This window comes from Carassius carassius, chromosome 39 (genome assembly GCF_963082965.1).
Source record: "Carassius carassius chromosome 39, fCarCar2.1, whole genome shotgun sequence".
In the NCBI taxonomy this organism is placed as follows: Eukaryota; Metazoa; Chordata; class Actinopteri; order Cypriniformes; family Cyprinidae; genus Carassius; species Carassius carassius.
This window is the reverse complement of record NC_081793.1, coordinates 18,604,677-18,627,640: the sequence shown is the minus strand read 5'-3', so window position 1 is coordinate 18,627,640 and position 22,964 is coordinate 18,604,677. Positions and strand designations below refer to the sequence as shown.

At 38.5% G+C, this 22,964-nt stretch overlaps 1 protein-coding gene across 11 annotated transcripts in view; it reads right to left on the bottom strand.

Moving 5' to 3' along the window:
* LOC132121547 (voltage-dependent T-type calcium channel subunit alpha-1G-like) overlaps window positions 1-22,964 on the bottom strand; it is a 130,545-nt gene that overhangs the window by 33,116 nt on the left and 74,465 nt on the right. For 6 of the 11 annotated variants that reach the window (XM_059531049.1, XM_059531054.1, XM_059531055.1 and 3 more), the window contains 6 exons: window positions 22,461-22,645; window positions 16,091-16,217; window positions 14,780-14,905; window positions 14,485-14,574; window positions 13,208-13,400; window positions 11,816-11,863 (listed from right to left, as the gene is read on the bottom strand). In XM_059531049.1, coding sequence (XP_059387032.1) covers window positions 11,816-11,863; window positions 13,208-13,400; window positions 14,485-14,574; window positions 14,780-14,905; window positions 16,091-16,217; window positions 22,461-22,645 — 769 coding nt within the window. Of the gene's footprint in view, window positions 1-11,815; window positions 11,864-13,186; window positions 13,401-14,484; window positions 14,575-14,779; window positions 14,906-16,090; window positions 16,218-22,460; window positions 22,646-22,964 lie in introns of all 11 variants that reach the window. The other 5 variants (XM_059531051.1, XM_059531058.1, XM_059531060.1 and 2 more) reach the window with 2 other exon arrangements.

Sequence of the window (22,964 nt, the reverse complement as noted above, 5' to 3'; positions counted from 1 at the left end):
GGACGGTGGCAAAAGCGGTGTTGACATCTAAAGCCTGCTGTGTGACGCTGCGGCTGCACTACTCGCGATGGCTGCTTCATCGAAGCGCAGGTGTACGAGTTCCGCTGTGGCCGAGCTCTCACCCAAGCGCGCCGCTGTTTCAGTTCCAGGAATTGTGACTGTCTCAGCGTTTTCTGCAACGCGCAAGCCTGCACAGTTGCCCGCTTGCCTGCACACAAAAGCCGTTATCACAACAGCTTCAGCAACGCAGCTCGAGACCCCCGTTCTCGCTCTACCGGCCATCGCCCCGCGCCGCGGGGACCGCGGCAGAGGATTACGGTGAGGCTGGGAGCCCCGAAGCCATCCTAGAAAAGCCATCTATGCATGCTGCATGACGCTGCGTTTGCACTACACACGATGGCTGCTTCATCGAAGCGCCGGTGTACGAGTTCCGCTGTGGCCGGGCTCTCACCTAAGCGCGCCGCTGTTTCAGTTCCAGAGATTGTGACTGTTTCAGCGTCTTTTGCAATGCGCAAGCCTGTACGGTTGCCCGCTTGCCTGCACACAAAAACCGTTATCACGGCTACCCAGATATTTCCCGAAAAAGGAGTAATTTCTGGTGTCCCGGCCACGGCCGATGGTGCTATAAATGTAGTGACGATGCCCACTGCTCAGTGCCCATCTCCACATATAAGCACAGCCCTTCACACAGGGCTCGCGCCCATAAAAGCGACTCAAGTCGATCACGCGCACTACATAGTAGACGTGCCCACTCCTCAGTGCCCACAATCACTATGTCACACGCGTCATGTGGTTTCTGTAAAAACGAAACCCGTGCACGTTCGTCCGGCCACGGCCAATGGTGCTATAAATGTAGTGACGATGCCCACTCCTCAGTGCCCATCTCCACATGTAAGCACAGCCCTGCACACAGGGCCTGCGCCCATAAAAGCGACTCAAGTCGATCGCGCACACTGCATAGTAAGCGTGCCCACCCCTCAGTGCCCACAATTACTATGTCACATGCGTCATGTGGTTTCTGTAAAAGCAAAACCCGTGCACGCTCGTCCGGCCACGGCCGTCTCAAGCTCAAAGCGAGGGGGGGCTGTACAGCAGACACTTTCTGGTGCCCAAGAGAGACGGGGGTCTCAGACCCATACTGGATCTAAGACAGCTGAACAAGGCATTGATGAAACGCAGTTTCAAAATGCTTACGACCAGGAAACTCCTCGCGCAGATTCGCAGAGGGGACTGGTTCATGTCAATAGATCTGAGGGACGCGTATTTTCAAATACAGATAGCATCAAACCACAGGCGATATTTGAGATTCGCCTTTGAGGGCCAGGCATACCAGTTTACAGTCCTCCGTGGCTCCTCGTACGTTTACGATTACCATTATTGGTCTGATGTTGCATCAGCCTGCGCTCGATAGGCTGTGCAGTTGCCGCAGAACAAGCCAATGAGCGAACGAGCCGTCTCACCTATGGCTGTGTACTGCTGCAAATGCGCTTTACAAAAATACAAAATTAAGGATAATTTTTTGCTTCAGTATTTCGTGAAAAGAGACTTTCCCCGTAGCGTCTTAGCTAAGACGCAGTTCTCGTTCGCTCCTCTAGAGAGAACCAAGGTTACGTTTAGTAACCGAGTACGTTTTAAAAACTTCAAATGTACAAACTAAACTTTTCAGTGAGTAACAACATAAATGCATTCTCACACATAGATATCGTATGACTTTATATGACTTGTAATACAGTGCTTAAGTTGTATGGACCACTTTTATGATACCTTGGTAAAACAGCCTTCAAAATGTCTCTGTTTGAATAGTGCAGAAGAAAGTCATATGGGTTTTGAACTAAAAGCTGAGTAAATGAGAATTTTCACTTTTGTGTACAATTTTTCTGTTGGCCAGTTCCAAATATCAGATCAAAGGCAGAGGAGCCCATATTGAGGGGCAAGGATGCCAGAGATCTTTTCACTTACGGACACCTCAACAAAACAAATAGACTTATTGTTATGTACTTTCTAATGAGATTCCCTGAGACATAAAAGAAAATCCATTCCTTTTGGAGAGACTTGTGCATGTGCTAGTTTTGCTGATCCATTTCTATTTTTTTTTATTTTTCTCTGTTGTTTGCTGAGGATGGAGAGGACAGGAGGGATGGAAGAGCAGCAGGGGGCCGAGGGGCTTATCATTCCAACACAGGCAGGGCTGTGAGCGGCAGCTGTGTTCCCTGTGGTCCTGTCAGCCCATTAGGCAGGCTTTTTCTGGCATCAGCCAGTGGACCAAAGGAACAGGTGCTGCATTCAACCTTTTCTTTTTTATATATAATGGTGCCACATCAGCAGTATTTGTTTAATCACATGGCTGCTCCCCACTGGATAGGGAATTTGAGTATGACTCATCTAGAACATGCCCAAATCATTTGCTTGTTAAAAGTGATGTGAGTAATATTTTGGATGTCAATCTCAGTTTTCTCATCTGGTATTGATTTCATTTTAACTTTATTTAAATTAATGTTAATTATTTTTAATAGTTTTAGTTAACAATATCGATATTGGGGGTGACTTTTCCTGCAAGTTACAGCAAGTTATCATCTTTATGAGAGAGTCACTGATTCAATCAATCAACTGATTTGTTTAAAACACTGATTCGGTCAAGAATGAAACAAGTGACTTTATGAATTTTAAGCAGCATACTAGCATATTACTACTCTACTACTCTTCATATAAAAATTATTCAAAATATTATGAGTAGTAGACTGGTAAGTATTTTGAAATCATAAAATGTTTGTGCGAGTCAGTCACTGAATCACTGACTCAACTGATTAATTTGAAAACATTGTATGAAATGCCACTACTTAATTCTGCTCAGATTCACACAATGGTTCTGCTTTTTTGTGTCCCAAATGTAAGTTACAAGATATTAACTTGCTGTTTATTTAATATACTGTATAAATGCCATATTATACGTGTACACCAAGAACTCCTTTTCTTGTGTAATTATTATTTTTTTTAAATATGGATATGACGTATATGGGGTCACTCTGGTGTGAGTTCTCAGGACGAGATGCCAGCAACACCGGTTCTGCGGGTAATTAACAGAGGAATCTTCTAACCCATCTGGCTTTAATTCTGCTAATAGGAGCCATGCTCCTGGTGTTTTTAAATGTGCTGACTCAACATTACCTTTACTTCATAATGTACAGTTTATGAATCTTAAAACTCCAGACTTAGCTAAACTTTGCCATTTTGGTTGTTATTTATTAATTTACCTTATTTATTGCTATTTTTTACTCCAATGATCTAACAAATCTGCGATGAGGTCAATGTTCTGCTCTTTAACCCATGTGTTATAAATTAGTTTATTTGGGCTACAGACAACAGTATCCAGGGGGGCAGCAACCAAAACCGTTCACTGGGACCGAAAGTTGCTGTGTTGGTTGCCCTAGTTTCAGAAGTGCTCAATTACGGGGGACAGTTGGGATAGGAACAGGTGTATGTTCACAGCCTGGTTTTACAGTAGACAGGTTAGCTCCCACAGGACATCCACTCTCACCTACTTCCCTCCTACCCTCTGTAGTGAGACACTCTCCCTTTGTGCACTTTCATTCAAAAAAGCTTGCCTTGTAAGATCTTACACTGGTAGGGCAAGACTCAATTTTGATTGGCTTACACTGTTGATTCCAATTCTGCCAAGCACAATAATAATACTAATAAATCAGTGACAGAGGGAAAGCAGCCTCCATAACCAGATACTTATCCAATGAGTACTGCACTGAGTTTAAGTTTCATATCAGATGGCGTTTTGTGCCCTAACTTAAAAAAAATGTTGGGAGAAAGGGAAGGTCTTGACATCCTATTTATGGAAAATGGACTGAACTTTTGTTTCCTATTGGCAGCGGTACCTCTTTGATGTCACGCCAATGGGTCTTGCTAACGTCCACATCAGCCAAATCAGTTTAAACATAATTTAAAGTGAGGGAAAATGGATCAAAACTATTTTAACCAATGCGAGAAGAATGAAATACTGGTGGAGAATGTGGGTCCTGGACCTCTCCATCTCTGTCTCTATTTTTGTGGAACAAGCTAATGATACTATGACTATGATTTAATGAGACATTCTTTGCTTAGATGGCAATTTTAGCCCATTCCAATTCCATCTATGAATACATCTCAGAACAACGGACAGATTATTGGGTAAAGCAATTGAAGGTTTTGGGCTGAATGATACCACATTTGAATATAGCCACAGAACACGCTAACTGCAATAACTCAATGCAATACCCATCAGCCCCGAAAAGAAGGGTACGACAACAAATCTCTTGGGCTGTTCATCCCACTGAGACTTCATGCTGGTCTTGATGCTTTAGACTTGATTCTGGCTTTGCCGCAGCTCACGTGCTCTTGGATGAAAAAAGCTCTTAAGAGAGAGTTTAAAATTAGGAACTCTGGACCCCATCAAATTATTTAAATGGATTTAACACATTATACACACATATATATTATTAATCTTTTTTTTTATTTTTTTTTATGAAACCCCTTTTATCTTTGATTGAATATCTAACCCATCTACTAGGAGGTCCAAAGTCCTTTTGGGAAACATTTTAACAATGCATAATAGAGAAGAGAAAAGATGTGTAAGGTGTCAATCCATGAAATTAGTCATATAACAGCTAGCACCTCATAAGCTAAGTCAGTTGGGAAATACAGACAAACTCTGATCCATTATCAACATAATTTGTACTACAAACACCATGAAATATTGCAAAATGGTTCATCATTTAGAGGGCCTGAAGGTGGACATCACTGATGTTCTGAAGGTTGACTTACAGTAGCCTTATAAAGCGATACTTACAACTAGACCGCTGAGCAATGTGTTTGGGAAAGATCAGTCCATTATGCAGACTTCATGAGTCATGTGAGGTTAAAGTCGTGAGCACTGGGGAATTGTGGGCAGTGGGGGGACTAGACTGTTATTTAAAGGAATAGCCAGAGAAAAAATTCTAAAGCCTGCATGGCAAAATGTCAGACAAAAATAGAAAGGGCAAAAAGCAGAGATGATAAAAACAGCCATCTGAAAGGGAAGGCAGCAAATTGCAGCTTCATTTGTTTTACGGTGAATGGTTTTTAATTGAGGCTGGTTTTATCCTCCTGAAGTGCATGGTCAATGAGTTGCTCCTAAAGTAATGAGTCGATGTCTGCTGGACATACTGCTGATGCACCCCAATGCAACAATTAACTTGGCAGAGACCCTGCACTTGTTCACTTTTTATTTAGCTCAATATGCCAGCATACACCGAATCAAAAAATATCAGGAAATGACAGTCTAAATGCCTGCAAAATGCAAAAGAGTGAACAATAACAAGGAAGAATAGAAATTGGAGGCAAACAGCAATTATTATAAGAAAAAGAAATCTTCAATAATGGGAGACCATGGTAAAGAAAACGCACACACATACACTAACACTGACATACACTCTAGGATAGATTAGGGTGAGAAACACACAGACACACACATAATATATCATGCTGGCAGACGTGGCACACAAACCACACTTTCTTTCTGAGTCTGACTTGAGCAAGATGGACCGTTTGAGATGGAGGCTGAATGGCAGAGGCTGGTGGATGGGCAATGGTGATGATGTGCAGAGAGCCGCGAGAGAGATGTCAATTACATTACTCAACATGAGAGGTTAGTTAGAGTGCCTGACAAATTTGAAAATCAAAACCTGGTCATATCCGAGGTCATATGTTTGGTACATGACAGTCAACCCCCGTTAATAAGAGCAAAGGGAAAATTATCCAATTCTTTTTCATTGTAAAACCTCCAAATCTTAAGAGAATATCTATATAAAAAAGAATAAAGGTATCATTTTTATCACTTTCTGCTCATGCTTTTCAGAGCAACCCTGGAACTCGTTGCAACACTTCGGGCCCTATCATACTCCCGGCGTAATGCGACGCAAGGTGCAGCGCAAGTGTGTTTGCTAGTTTCAGTCCGGCGCCGCTCGCATTTTCCCGTCCAGCGCCAAGTCGTTTAATTAGCAAATACATTTGTGCCCATTTGTGCGCCCATGGGCGTGCTGGTCTAAAAAAGAGGTGTGTTCAGGCGCATTGCTGGCGCATTGCTATTTTAAGGAGCTGAAAATAGACTGCGCCATAGACCAACTCAAACCTGGTCTAAAGTCTAAACTCAATGGTGCAATATTTTTTTGTTATTTAAAGAGCGCGTTGGCAGAAAATGCGCCTCTGGGCAGGTCCACAGTGCGCGTTGACTTTGCTTATTACACACAGGGATGCGCATCACACAAACATGCCAAATATTAAAAACAAAAGGATTACAGTGTAAAAGAAAATTATTTTGTAGGCTACATAAATATAAAAATGTAATGATGGATAGTCAATGTGTGTATTAGAATTAGGCTACCTATTTGCAATTCAGCCTATTACTACTTATTATGATTAATGAAATTTGCTAATGAATTGAACAATCGTGCCTACACACATTAACTGACTCATCGCTCGGAGCTTTGGTGGATTCCTGCTTGTCCCGTAGATGATCTGCTCGCGCGCTTTAAATTCGCGCAGACGCGCACGAGCAGATAGGTTTCTACGCTTGAGAAGCGTTCAGCTTTTCCGCCAACAAATTCCGCCATGTAAATAGCAATCCGCCATGGCGCGAGCGCATCTCGCTCTTAAAGGGAATGGGAGATGACACTGGTTGGTTTATTGGACATTACACCTATTACACATTAACAGAATAGAGACAACCCATTTCAAAAATGCACCCCGGCGCACGGACCATTTTCCGTCGTTAAAATAGCAAAAGAGGATTTGGACATGCCCTGAGTGCACCTGCGCCGTGCGCGTTACACTTTGCATTTAGATTGTTAAAATAGGGCCCTTCATGTTACTGTTCACTTAGGATGAATGTTTGTTTATGATGCTGCCAGTGCTGAGGAGAAACTAACTAAAAGTGTGGTGTAGTAAAAAACAGTGTAGCTTCCACTAACGAAACATTTTGTGACAAACACCATTTTTATGTCACCGTTTATTGCACACACCACTTTACTGCCCAGCACAATACTCAAATGTATTTTTCTATAATAAGGTAGAACAGCAAAGTGTAAGAGTACTGTAAAAGAAACTAATTAAGCTATTTATAATGGAATTATATTTATTATAAAAACTGCTTGACAGACAATTTGATTGACATGTTCTTTTTTTTATTCACAATATATTTAAAGGGTCATAAAGGGTCTTTTTATGTGATATAAATGTAGAGCAACAACTACTGTTCGGGGAAGCTACTTTAAAACTGTAGCTTGCCAAAATATTTTTAAGTTGTTTTCGATAAAATTATCTGCTAAATATATTAATCTGGCAATTAATTCAGGTTTGTTCAAATAAGCAAATTCTGCCAAATATTGGGCACAAAAGTCAATAGCATACTAAAGTATGAGGCACATCTCATGCAGAAGTCACTTTTAAACCATTCCGATTTCTGTTGGTCAAAGCAGTCAATTGGTGTGACCAACATGAACCCGTTACAAAATCTGTGTGGGGACATACTTTGTTTGATCGAATAGATTACAATTAAAAAATGACTGGGTTTCACCCACGAAAACTGGCAGGAAATGGTAAATGTGTCTGCACCTTTACTGTTACTGCTAAAATGAACAAAATCTACTAGACCAATCACAAACACCCAATAATCACAAACACAGATCACTCGTACTGCTCAAGTGGTGCTACTTCAGCAGAATCTCTTTACTTCTTCCCCTGTTATTTTCTTTCTATACTGTAGCTCACATGGCTTGTTTAACCACCCAGACAGCGCTACATCCCTCTCTCGGCTGGTATTTGTCAAGCCTCCCCTCCCACAACATGACAAACAAGCCAGCTGTATTAGTATTCAACTCTGAGAGGTTACAAAAAAAATCATGTTGTACCAAGAGGTTACAACAATTCTCTCGCAGAAGAGACTTTTAACTCCGTATTCTATCTATTCGGTTAATAAACCTACTCCCTACTGAATGAACCATGAAGACCCATAAAGAGATTAGGTGCACTTCCTGCCAAACGGTATGAGTCTCCTGAAATGTAGGACACTGTGTGCATTTTAAATCAGAATCAAACTCTAAGTTGAATGTTTCTTGTACCCTTACATGAGGTAGCAGAATATTTCAGTTGATGAGTTTTATTTATATACGTTACATTTTAAGATGGTAAAATAGGCTTTATAAAACCCAGCCATACATACCCTAATCACAGAGTGCATAAACATGTGTTATATCCAACTGTGACTGTTTCTCTCTGTATCTTGACATATATCGGAGCAAAAGGAAGTGTTTTCATCTGAAAACTTTATGCCATCTGTTCAATTTGGGAAGCTGTTGCTTGCCCAAGTTACATAAAGAAGAGTTTGAGTCATTTTCACTTGCAGTAGGAAGAAAGGAAATGGTGTTTGGAGCTGCTAGGTTACATAAGTGACCGTGCTGCCTTCTGCTGCCAAGAGTGGAGGTTACACGATGCTTAGTAATTTCATTTTCTCCCTCTGTCACTTGCCATTTCATCGCTCCCACAGTAACAGTCGAGAGACTGCAATAAATTTAAAGAAAGAATGGTTGGTCGTCTCCAGTTCTATGTGGGAGCATAAAAACAAATTAAATAAATGCTGACATCACGTTCTTCATTAAGGCATATTTGCTATCATGTAGCCCCTGTGCATGGAACCCAATATTATTATTTTATATATATATATATATATATATACGGTGTATATATATATATTTATTTATTTATTTTATTTTTTATTTTTTTGGCAATGCAATGTAATCAATACCTGATCAATGTTGTGTGTTTTGATATTTGATATTAAACATGTTCCGATATATATCACGATAATAAACATGCATGATATTGTTATCATGGGCACTTCAAAATGCTGTGAATAATTATTTATTATTTTGATTTTTAGAATGCATCTAAGGAATACTTTTCCCATCATCTTGTTAAATGCACAACACCACTGTATGCTGCTTCAAAGAGGCAAACACACACACACACACACTGATGTAAACAAGCACATTTCCACTCTGACAGCAGATGGCGCTGAAGAGAAAGCAGACATGCAGCCGTTACCCAGGTAACCATTATTAGGCCTATTGTTTTATACAGGCCTATTCTTTTGCACTTAAATCTGTATAAAACAATTGTTTATTTTGAATATTTAAATACAATAAAGCATTAAATAGAAATGTATAGAGTTCTTAAACAGCTCTTAAATATGTTATAGCATAACACTTTTTGCAACTTATTTCAATATCTTAAAAATATACCATAATGAAAGCTTCAGCGATTGTTGCAACATGAATATTGTCACTGATTTTTCATCCTTAAATATAAAAAGTTAAGTATTTCTTTATGATTAATAATAATGTCAAGATGTTAAAAAATACCATCAGCTTTTTTATGAGAGAAAAATGAACAGAATTCAAAGCTCGAATGTTTTGGAATTCAGAAAGGACCCATCTGTAGATTCCGTCTGTGCTTATCAGTGAGGCAATGTCCTGATTTTCAACGAATGATTAAAAATGCTAACCTGCCTCGATAGTAGCAGGATAAAAATTACTACTATGCTGCAGCCTAAAAGGACTTATCGTAAATCAGATATGTTACCTAATCAAGGACACCTCCAAACGACATGCCTTGTTAATACAATGTGTCCGGGCGAACTGCTAGCAGGACACATTTCTGATGAGGCACCTCAGAGAACGGCTAATAAATGTTGACTGGGGAGGACACAGGTAGAGGAGAGGCAGATGGTTTCAGCCCTACTGCAGAGTGATATGATTAACCAGCCCTTTGATCCCATACGCGAGCATACAGCAGCGATGGCAGTCCAACAGGAGGGGAACAGAAGCTAAACAAGAGAGACAGACTGGCAGGGGGCAACACCCCCACCTCTCCTAAACAGAAATCCAAAACAGAATGATAAAATATGCTGACGAACACAGTAACTGGATGGTCGACTAATTAACACATTGTCTTCTAATTGGAAGGAAAATGGAGGCTGTCATTTTTTTAATCCAAAGTGCGATGATGGAACTCAATCATAGTGTGAACAATGTCGACGCATACAAATGTGTTTAAAACATGGAAAAGTGTGATCAATCAACGTTTATACTAGGCTAATCTATAGAGCTCTCATGTTAGAATATATTAGCATATACAGCTTCATAAACAATATACACATTAGAAGTGCATTCAGCATGTTTTTGTTTATTTTTTCGCTTATTAGTCTCAGAGGTCTTGGATGTTATACTGACACCTTCTGGTGTGGATGCATTACTTAGTTAATTAGCGTAGCTGTGTATGCAGATTGTAATCATAAATGGGATGTTAATGTCTAACACTAAACACTGGTGATAAAACAAAATTGAAAGGGTTTTAAAATGCTTAACTGAGAAAGAGGAAAGAGAGATGCTTTGCAAAACAGAGGAATGGGGGCAAAGAGAGACAAAAGAAAGTTGGAGACAGAAAGAGAAAAAGAGTAGGAAAGAAAGAGAGGCAGGGAGGAGAAAAGAAAAGGAGCACTTGTTCACAGAGGCAGAACACAGTCAGGAGAGGAAAGATAACAGACTCTCAGCTACACTGAGAAAAAACACGGGTAAACATGTTCCACGCACAAAAATATTCCGCTTTTTAAGTTATATAACTGCCTTTTCTTTTCTTTTTTCTTTTGTTCTTTTTTCATAGGTGTTTGTTTCTGTACAAGCAGACAACATTTTTGGAAGGGACCCAAAAATATGTATCATAATAACAATAAGATGTGTCATACAGCTATTGCTAAGGCTGCAATAATTAACTGACAATAACTAAACAGCATTTATTTGGAATAGAAATCGTTTGCGTCATTATAAATTTACTGTTGCTTTTGATCAATCATAATCAACGTTTTGAATGCTCTTGTAGATTTTACTCATATACTGTACTGTTATAATGAGAGTACAAAACAGCAAGTCCTTACAGTGAGCGTTCATACAGTACTAGTTCATATGCCACTAATACAGTTACAATTTCATGATGGACATCAAATTTAGGTTTAAAATTAGCTGTAATTGCAACATGAAATGCTACAACAGTGAAAATTGGGTGAAAACAGGCTTTATGATCTAAAACGATATATATATTTTTAAAATAACTATTTTATAAACTTACAAACATACAAACATTTCACTCACACGTCACAAATGAGTATCAACATGCAGCTTCAGAACAACAGCAAGGTGTGGAGTGGTGTCGTATTTAGCATGTCAGTGACTCTGAAAACAGTGCTATGTGGTGTAACATCACAAAACGAAGTGAATCACTATGCCACAACACCAAACCAATGAGAAAACTCTGAAGCAGACAGATCAATAAAAGTTAAGACACTAAAAGTGATACTCTTCCATTCAAACAGTCAGCCAAAGTGCGTCATGCTGGGGGCAACATCGAGAGATCGGACCTGTAATACCACCACAGCACTTACTACAAGCTGAGGTGAGTTTATCAAGGGCTAGATCCATATTGAAAAATAAGAGTTTTTCTCTCTCTATCCATCCCCTGTGTGAGCTTGAGGCTGGTCTGGCTAGAGCTGGTGATGAGGTGTGGAAACCAGACATACTGTACACACTTCCACAGACAATTCTTGTGTTGTCAGATCAGATCTGATGAGGTGAGAACATGGGGGCTTATGGTGCCTTCCCACCCAGTGTGCCTTCCCACCCTCATCCCAAAACCACCACCATTACCACGGTGAACACATAGACATGCCATAAGCAATCTGTACCTTGTGTGTGATCGGGACTGGACCAACTGACACCGGTCAGCATTACATCTAGAAGAACGAGACCATGTTAATCAGGTAGGGCAAGCAAAGAAACCGTCAAAGGAGCTTAAACAGGATGGATTTTCTGAGAGAATATGCTGGTGGGCGTTCCCATTATTCTGAGTCCAAAATAACTATTGTTATGTGTGAAACACTAATATTAAATCTATTTATTACGGATATTCCACGCCTAGATTATTAGTAAGAGATTATTGTTCTTTAAATACTTTGTGGATGGTGACGACTGGCAAACATCTTTTTAGTTAATGATACCAACAAGTTCACCCGAAAGGTACCTCAACTTTTCTGCACAACTTCTTAGAGCAAAAGTCCACAAAATGTTACCTCAGGACATTTCGATATTATGTTCAAAAAGAAGTTTCAAAATATTAACCAGGCCAGGCAAAGCTGACACATGGTTTAATCCCATTTCCACCCCAGAAACCTGACACATCCCGTCAGACATTCACACCTACGGAAAATTAGATTTGTAGCAAAAAGAAAAGATGAAGCAAGGTAAAATAAAGCATCTTTCCCTCTCCAGCTAGAGCTGATGGCAAGAAAGTGCTATAAAACAAAAGGAAGCACTAATCAGCTAATGTTCAAATCAAATTGAGAAAGTACATTAAGAGAGGGCTAGATTTGACCTTTGAACTGAGATTAGATGATAAAAGTACCAATGAGACTAGCTATGTTCGCTTGGATGAGATTAAGTCTTTGATCTTGTGGTCTGACACAAGATGTTATAGTATATAGATCACCTATTTACATCTGTATTTCTCAAGGGCTTAAAAAAAAGAAAAAAAAATCCTATTTTTTACTGTAAATATCAAACATGCTGGACCAATGCCCAAGCTAATGTCCCTAGCAACCACACGGAGATACTCAGTGATGCTGTTTGTATGCTAACGCCTTGTCCTGAAAATGGCAGGCAGTTGAACCAAAAGAGAAGGTCGTCATTACCACGCTGTGCATCCTGAGTAGCATTGGAGCAGGCAGCTGATGGATGGAACCAATTTGAGTGTGACAACAACAGGATTTTTATTTACTTCTCAGACTGCACTGTCCTACATGCATGAGACGAGTAGGGTGGGCAGAGCCCTGGGACAGGGGTCTGCCACACACCCTGCTCTCTCAGTAAGCAGATCACCATGCAAGCCATGGGACATGCTCTAGAGACATTCCCAGGTTAAAAGGGGGGCAAGCCGGGGAGGGGCGGATTCCTAGTTTATTACGGACCCGAGCATTTAATTCCTAATAAAAACTAATTTAGCACGCGGTCAAATCAAAATGATCAAGCAGGACTCAGAAAGGTGTGGAAAGGCTACCGACCAGCTAGCTCCTTCTCCTTACTCCTCCTTTTTTTCTCCATGCGTTTAAGGCGCTTCTCTTCACGCCGTTTGGCTTCTTCGGCCTCCTGGTGCCGCCGGCACTTGTGGAAGTTCTCAACCACCACGCCAACGAACATGTTGAGCACAAAGAAAGCCACGATCAGCAAGAAGGAGATGAAATAGAGCAGCATCCATGGGTTGTAATTCATGACGGGCTACAAAACAGAAAAACACAACATGGATTAATGTACAGAATGCACACACATTGGTGCTTAAGCTAGTTAGGAAGTTTATTCAAGTTTATTCAACTTTTTAACAGGAAAAAGAGAAAGGCCATAAATATTTATCTAATAAATTAATAATATAATATAATATAATATAATATAATATAATATAATATAATATAATATAATATAATATAATATAATATAATATAATATAATATAATATAATATAATATAATATAATATAATATAATATAATATAAAAAAAAACTTTTTTTAATAAAAATACATCAGTTGCTGAGTCAGGTCCCAAGGAGTAGCATACAGCCATTTTCAAGATGGTGATTATGGAGAATTGTGATATCAATAAAATTTTAGTTCTAAGGTCTGTCCTGCTGGGGACCTGAAATATGCTTGCCTCTAGGCTAGATTACGGTAAGTGTTCTGTGTGCAGTGGTGAGGCACAGGTCACACGGCATGAATTTGAAGAAGATACATCTGTGCCAATTCAAACAAATGAATGCCTTGGCTAGGACAAGCGCTGGGCTCTTTTCAAATAGAGCAGAACAATTTCAGGAGCCTACAGCCAGGCATGAGGCATGGAGACTTCCTTTTTAGGCAAAAGAATCCTACATTTTATTACTCAAAAATGTATTCAAAATTATTCAAAACTTCAAAATGTATTCAAAAATTGACATTTTGGGGAAGAGTGTAAAATAAGCCACTTCAAAGAGATCTGTTGAATGGACAATAAGGAGCTTTACAGAAGAACTGATGAATGGAAAACCAGTTCTTTGAAGCCAGGACAGGATTGCTGACCAATGACTTTTCAGCTCCGATTCAGTTCATGGAGTTTGTCCAATCAGAGTTTCAGTCATCAGAGAATGCGAATGACTGGGATGTTTTCTGGCCCAAAGTTTGTTTGCATTCTACAAAAAAGTGACCCACTTAAATAAGGTTGCCAACATTGACCAGTTTCAGATCAGAAATATCAAAAGGGGGACCCCATAAGCATATAAATATTATTACAATTAAATGTTATGAAGGGAACAGGAGCTTCTGATATAGTAAATACCTGCTGATCGACACCGACAGCATCCAGTCCGTCGTACATTATGTCCACCCAACCGTCTTTAGAAGCCAGAACAAAAAGGGACATGAGGGCCTGAGGGATGTGAGAGATGATAAAATAGGTTAAAATAAATATTTGACTTCAGTGGCTCCATTTGACTTTGCTGAAAATGGGATAAGACCATAACGGATTATTTTCAAATTGGAAGTGGCATTCCCAGTCGCTTGTAGGTACATCTAAAAGAGCATCTTGAGAAAGAGCGAAAGTTTGTGTAACCATTGCCAGGTTAAACGCTTACCTGCCCCAGGTTATCAAAGTTGTACTTGTGCCTGACCCATTTGTAGCTAGCCTGGAGGCAATCAGACTTGTTAGTGATGTTCCTCGTATCCTCCCCCTGACACACAAAGAACTTTCCTTTGAAAAGCTGTGAAAAAAAAATAAAATTATCAGCTCACAACCAGGCTTCTTTTTCTCTGTGTGTGTGTGTGTGTTTTTTTTTAGAATAACACACATAAAAATGTCTCAACTAGAATGACAGATATCAAGTGTCTTGAGATAATAAATAGAAATATATTCTATATATACTGGAAGAAAAAGAGGTTGTTGAATGTAATGACAATAGCTGACAATTACTGGTCATTATTTTAATGAAGAGTTCAAATTTCAATTACATAAATGATGTACATATAAGATTGCATGAATTAATCATTAATCATAATGCATTAAATTAAGTAAAAAGTGAAAGTTGTGACATTTGACTTGCATGTTGTGTACATATAAGCGCATTAAATTACTATATATGAATTATTATTATAATTATTATATTATTGAAAGTCCAGTATGACTGTTTAGCGAAAACCATACAAGGACAAAGCCAATGTTACACATGGCTCAAAGATCACTGGCATCTTTTCCTGGAAGAATGAAAGATAAATTACATCAGCATTCCCCTATGGACTTAAAGTGTGTTTGTAAATTGTAAATTGTGGAAGTATGAAAAACAGAACATTTTAATCAGCTGTAGGCAGGAAGAGTATGTTTCAAATGTACAGAAATGACAGAAACTCATGTATTCGTCCTATGCACCACCTCTTTCACTCTCACTAAAAGTCTTAAATGCAATCTTGTGGATTAAACACACAAATGTTCTGTTACTTTATGACGGTTTCTAAGAAGGAATTACTACAATTAATCCCTTAAGTTAAGACTGGTTTTTACTTTAATAGTCTGATCCGAGCAAGAGATATTATATCTGCTGTATAACACTAAGGTAGCATTTCTGAATTTGCCTACTGAAAAATGTAGCTAAAACTGGCCTAAACTGGTTTAAGATGGCCTGCCATGCTGACCAAGCTGAAAAGTGCTCAAAGCCTTATTGAAACTCACTCTAAAAAATGCTGTGTTGTTTCAAGTTTTCCAGCTTTGGACTAAAAATGGACTAACCCAACCGTTGGGTTAAAATTTTACATTATATTTTTAAACCAAAAGTTGGGTTAGTCCATATTTGGGTTGAAACAACACAGCTTTATCCCCCCCCCCCCCCCCCCCCCCAAAAAAAAACCCTGTTAGCGTTTGTGATTTCTGAAAGGCTATGCTGTTTTGTACTTACCTGAACTCCCAAGATGCCAAAAATAATGAAAAAGGCACAACAGATAACTACAATGTTCCCGATTGGCTTGAGTGATGACATCAGTGTCTCAACAACCAGCTTCAGTCCTGGAGCTCTGCTGATCACTCTGAAAGTCAAACAAGAGAACAGATTTTTAAGCAACAGATCTAGCCTGGAGGTTCACAACTGGTTTTTGCTTCAGGATCTCGATGATCCATCTGGAAATCATCAACACACAAACCATTTTCTCAGGAAAAACTAACAAACAAGCAAATATTATACAAAACAACAATCTGTATAGTATTATCATGCTATATAACTAAATACGTTACATATATATTAATAATAAATAATTTGATTTATTAGTATATTTAGGGCTGTTAAAAAACATTAACACACTAACATTGATTGACAGTGCTAATATTTATCAAGGCATAGAGTTAAATGTCTTTTTAATTTCAAAAGGCTTTATCATGCAGCCCATAATTCACTTCACAAAATACATAGTAATCACCACAAACCATACTCCTTCTCATTCAACCCCTATAGTACAGTGGGACATTTTTTAACCTTAAGCAGCTTTAGATAAATTTGGGCAAAAAAAAAATGAATGAATCAGAAACACTATCTTTAACTAATAACAAAAGACATGGGAAACGATTTTTCCTTTCTTTTAAAACCTGATAAGCCAGATTTATTTTGCTATCCCAACAATGCACAATTATATGGTGAGCTGCATAGTTGTAAACTCAGAAAGGCTTCATAAATTGCTTAGTCCTTGTCTGGCCAGTGCCTGCGAGTGGATAAATGTTTCTCATGCTTTCATCAACCTGACATTAGTCAGCTTTCTCTACTTTTGGCATTCCATCATTGCTGCAATCATCCTCCTCTACGAGTGAGCATGGCAATTACCAGCAAACATTTTCATGCCCTAGCCATTATGCTAAGCAACTGCAATGCTGTGGGGAAACTTTCTGTGCTGCATAGAAAGGAGACGGTTTTATTTAAACCGCCGGAATAAAGATGAAGCCTAATTATTAACGGCACAACATCCGGCACAAAACCGCACCTGTCAACCTCTGCGGAGGACGGCACCAACAGTGACGCAAAGACACCTGCTCACAAAGGCACAGACAATAACATATGTAGTAATACAAATACACAGCTGTAACATGTATTCAGCTGCATTAGAGGCCAGGGTGTGTCGTTTTATTATGTAAAAAACAACTAAAAGGGGAAAGAAAGCATGTGTTAAAAAGCAAGTGTATAAAGGTTTGGCCTCTTTAAAGTTAACATGCTGTCTTAAAACATTTTGCACTCATGCACGAGACCAATGAAATGTGCTTAAATGGTCAAAGATGTCCATCTAATCCATGTTTACAAAGACCAACAATGAAAATGTAGTGCAGACAGATTCAAGATCAACTGTTTGTCTGTAAGATCAGCGAATTACATGTAAAATTATACTCTAAGGGAGCTGTAAAAGGCAACTGACTTTAATCTATGGCATTGTCTGTGTTGAACTGATGTTAATGGGACACAATGAGGACTTAAAGTCGTAGCAGGGGATCCAGATGCATTGCAGAAACATTGCATATTGCAAGATGTTTGTGATATCACACACACACACACACACCGAGCTAAAGCAGCAAAAACATGATTTGATCCTCAACTTTGATGATCTTAAGAAGTGTTCTGTGATTGTATCAGTGTTTGAGGATGAAGAAAATGCCATGTTTAAAGAGACCAATCAGGTTTAGTCAAAGTGACTGGTTGAGAAAGGAGTCTGCCAAAAGGGAGCGCAGATTACAGGCTGCTCTGTCTTTTATTTGTCTAAATATCTGCGTGCATCTCTCACAAGCTCAAGCGAATTTATCAAAGCTCACTTTGGGGATTTTCAGGTAATACCTTAAAATCAATTATGGAAATGATGAGAAGGATCAATATGTCTAGACCAACACTCATCTCTGACTGAATTTAAGAGGGACGGTCTAGTGAAATGATATGACTTGTTTATTAAAACAAAAAAAAAAGCAAAAAAAAAAAGGAATTCTGAATTGAAATAAAAGCTGAAATATCAAATCAAATAAATTATGTATATTAGATGGAAAAACTTGGCAACTAAAAATAAGCTGAAGTTCTAGGTACTAAAATTACCGAAATGAAACTGAAAAAAAGTATAAATATAAAAAAAGACAAAATTACATCAAACAAATCAAAAGACAAATCAAGTGAAATCTAAATATTGGTAGATATTATACTATATAAATAGCATGCTCACACCTTGAGATTTCAACCCCTGACCAATAGAGGGCGCTAGTGCTTGAGGTGTTGTACAAGTAATGTTTTTCATTTCAGTAGACATTCCAGATCACAGTGAAGTTATGTGTTTATATAATTTTTATGAAAAAAAAGGGTCCAAATATGGGATTTTTTTGCAATTTAATCTGTATTTCTATATAGTATTTAAAAAACAGTGAGAGCAAAAGAAAAGCACGTTCTTATAGAGGACATATTGAAAATATCAGATGGTTACACCATAGTACTGTCATAAATATGTCACGGTACTGAATAATTACCATAGTATGATAAAATGCAATGATTGTAAACAACATGATATTTTTTGTTGGTGAGAGACCAGGATGGTGGTCCTAGATTTATAATGTGATGCCAAATTGACTCTTCTGGTTTCTGAGCACATGTTATGGTTACAGTGTTCTGCAAGCCTTCAAAAAAGCTGAATTTCCCATATTTATTGCTCCATTCAGGTCAAGGTTTAAATAAATTAATTAATTAAAAAGGAAACAATAAGTAGAGCACTGAAGGAGCCTCTTATTCCCAGAACACAGAGACACATTTTCATCCTGGCTGTAATTAAAGGATGCTGTAGTTGGGCTGGGAACCATCAGTTTGGGGGGATTCAAGCTGTGTCCCTGACACACACACACAGCAAGCACACAATCTGAGGACATCTGTCAAATGACAAAAAAAAAAAAAAAAATTAAATAAATTCAAATCTCAACTACAAAAAAAACCGTTAGTAAAACAGCAGCATAAAAGCAGATGTAATGCAAATTTTCTCCTTATTTACTCACTCTCATGTCGTTCCAAACCTGCATGACTTTCTTTCTTCTGCATTCCAAAAAAGGAGATATTAAAGGGATTGTTCACCCAAAAATTCAGTCATTACTTATTCACCCTGGTGTTGTTTTAATGCACCAGTGAGAAAATAATGACTACATTTTTGCTCTTTCTCTCTATCTCCATCCTAGCACCCTCACATAATCCATTAAAATTATGACTTCACAATTACACAAGCAATTATCTAAAAACAATAAGACACAAGGGACATCTGCGGAGATGCTATGTAAATGAAATGAAACCGTTCCAGATGAAATCCGAAAAAGCCAATCTGTCCTTACCGTCTTTTGCTGCAATTCTTCGTCCCTATAATTACAGCAAACACACAATGCAGAAAAACTAACTTGCTTCAAGTCAAGCATAGTTAGATTAGCTCAACAAATGCCTTGGAGTGGACAGACACTGTGAAAGAAGCGGAACTTTAATTAGCGTGAGAATTGATGAGCACAAACAATTATAAAGCGGTCAGGTTATTTGCATTGAGAAGAGGTCAAGCAGGAGACTGAATGGAGTGATATGAGTAGATAGATCCTGGCTTCAGGTGTTTAAGGGAGGGTCTGTTCCTCTGGGGCTCAGGCAGACAGTAGAGGATGGATGGTTCTTTATGCGCTTTTGAGATTAATTTAGATCTGCAAAGGTGATGTGCAGTGCAACGTGCAGTGGAGGGGTTTAACCTGGGGGCCAAAAAGCTGACGAATTTATAAAGTGTGCACATCCCCCTTAACACAACACATAAATCATCCTGTCTGAAGACTGAAAGAGACACATCTCTGCAACAACACCATTAATACTCAATAAGGAGTACACAGACATTAACTGTCCATAAAAACACAGATTTTTATGTGAATTAATGGGCATATGATATCAAACCATTTTTCAATTTTAATTCTGTTATCATTTGCTTATGCTCCTGTCATTCCAAATCTGTATGACAAAATGAGATGTTTTGAAGAATGTTTACACTGCTCTTGTTCATATAATGAAAAAGGATGGGGGCTGAGGGCTGTCAAACTTCATAAAAGCATACAAATATGTACTACGGTTCCCACAAAGCAGATTTCAACATAAGAAATTCTTTGCCATCACAGGAATACATTTCATATTAAAATACATTAACATAGAAAACAGATGTTTTAAACTACAATATTTCAGATTTACAGATTTTATGGCATTTTGATCAAATAAATGCAGCATTGGTGAGCATGAGACTCCATATTATACAAAAAACATATTTAGGAATTAACTAAAATATTATAAATAATAAACCTTATAAAAATTATTTAAAAAAATCTAGATAAAACATCAGTTTGGACTACCTGCTAAAAGAAAGGAAGAAAGTAAGTAAGTCACACCAGATTCGAAAGACTCCAAGAGTAGGTAAGTTTAGGTTGAACTGTCCCTTTAAGCCCACTGAACAGAGTGGTCCAGATACACATGTGGTCTGGATTACACACCCCTCCCCGAATTCACTTTTGCCGGAGTAGCCGAGCACACGCTGTGGAGACTTTTACAGCTGTCTTTGTCTTTCTTTTGATTTCAACTTGAACTTCAAACAGAGGTGCATTAATATAAAGTCTCAATGATCAAGAAGTAAAACTTTCAAAAGGTGTTCGGTGGTGCAAAGGCAGACACACACACAGTAAGTTCTCTGAAGCAGAGCATTCTGGCAGTGGAAGAAACTCTGTGAGAATCTTTAAAATGTTCAAGCAGAGAAGCTCAAGGTGAAAACACAGACCACTTCATTTTTAATTTAGTTGGCTTTTTTTTCCTTTTTCTTTTTTTCGGGTGCTCTACATTTTCTGAGAGTGAACTGAAGCTACTGTCATTAGTTATAATGGGACCTTCTCACATAGACTGTTTAAAGGTTCATTCACCTTATGTAACTATACCACTAGAGGATAAAATTCAATACTTTATCAGAATAAGATCATAAAAAGGAATTCAAGGTTTGTTCCACATACTATTCATTATCTATAAGGGTATGCTTGGATCTCTATGCACTATTCAGTAGCAGTGAAGTAATAGTGATGCCCAGGGGTAGTGACATGGATTATATTTGCTGTTTTAGCAAACTGGTGAAGGATGCCTTAAAAGATTTGCTGGAAGACTGATTCATCATATCAAAATACCTCATTCCTATTTGGTACAATATAGGTCAGCACACAAGCATGCTATATCAGCTCAAATTAAAATACTAATAAAAACACTAGAAAATCATGGATTCAGGAAAAAGTATGCACAGGGATAATCAACAGCAGAGGTCAACAATTAGCAGACCAGGCACTTGGGACCCAGAGCCAAGATTGGTTCCACCCGGGCTGCTAATAATTTCTAATCAAATTAATTCAATTATGGTCTTTTTTTCCTCCCTCAGTACCATTTTTTTTCTCTTTACTAGTCTGCAGGTACGAAAGTACTACATTACTACATTTTTCCCTCAAAAACTTGTTTCCTCTTTAGTAGTTCACAGGTGCAAACGTATGTAATGTACAGTATGTAAGGCAGTATAAATATTATATGATAATTATACATGTAGGCAACAAAAATTAGTTTAATATTTGAAAGTTCCTTGTATATGGCAGATCATGTATACAAATCCAAATGGTTCTTTCCAGTTCCTTTTTTAAAAAATGTTGTTGACAGCACATTAATGTTGCACCAACACAGTTGAAAGGCAAGTGAAAACACAGGTTCCGGAATATATTGTATTTTTAATACAAGTCTCTTGGTAGTATTAGGAAATTGCGGAAGTTGACCCTAAATTGTGGAGTACTTGAAAAGGGAGAAGGGAGCTTCTGGGGGTGAAAGACCATTGTAAGCATTTTGTGGGGAAATTGGGCAGGAAAGATAAATATTTGATTTTTATTTTCTGCTTGAACATGTCATAAATATTTAAGAGTAGGGAAGGCCTCCAGAAGTTCCCTCTGGAGAAGGATAGATGCACAGCGCACACACATATGCACACAGATACACATACATATGCATAAACACAAACACAGCAATATATACTGTACTGCATCAATTAGGAGCTAATTGATGCTTCTGTGAGGAAGAGGCTAATTGTAGGACTTCAGTCTGTACATTAATTATGCTTCTTAAGAAAGAGGATGCTTAAGACACGCAAATCTAGTACTCGAACCCGAAGTACATATAAGTGTTTATGTACAGTATGCAGCCTACTGCATTGTACGCAGCACTGACTGGATGTTTGAACAGCTGTGTTGTATACCTGAGCGGACGCAGGGTCCTCAGTAACCGCAGCACCCGAAGCATTCCCAGGATCTTAGTGCCGCTGTTGGAGATCAAGGATACCAGGATGTCAATCACAGAGATCATCACCAGCATACCATCGAGAATATTCCAGCTGCTCTTCAGGTAGGTCTTCTTCCCGAAACACCAGCCCAAAGCGACCACCTTTACAACAACAAGAGGGATGATTTTAAAGCAGAAATGTTGGATAAAATTTCACTTAAAGCCAAATTGTGAACAGTTTCATGATAAAAACCACAGTTTCATGATAAAAACTAATTTGCATCATAATAGTACAAATACAAACTTTTGCAAAAATAAAAGACTTCAACTTTGAAGGAATAGTTTTTTCATCTGCTGAAGATTTAATCACCCTCGGGCTATCTAAAATTTAGATGTGTTTGTTTCATCTAAAAAGATCTGGAGAAATATAGCATCACAGCACTTGGTCACTAATGGATCCTCTACAGTGAATGGGTGCCAT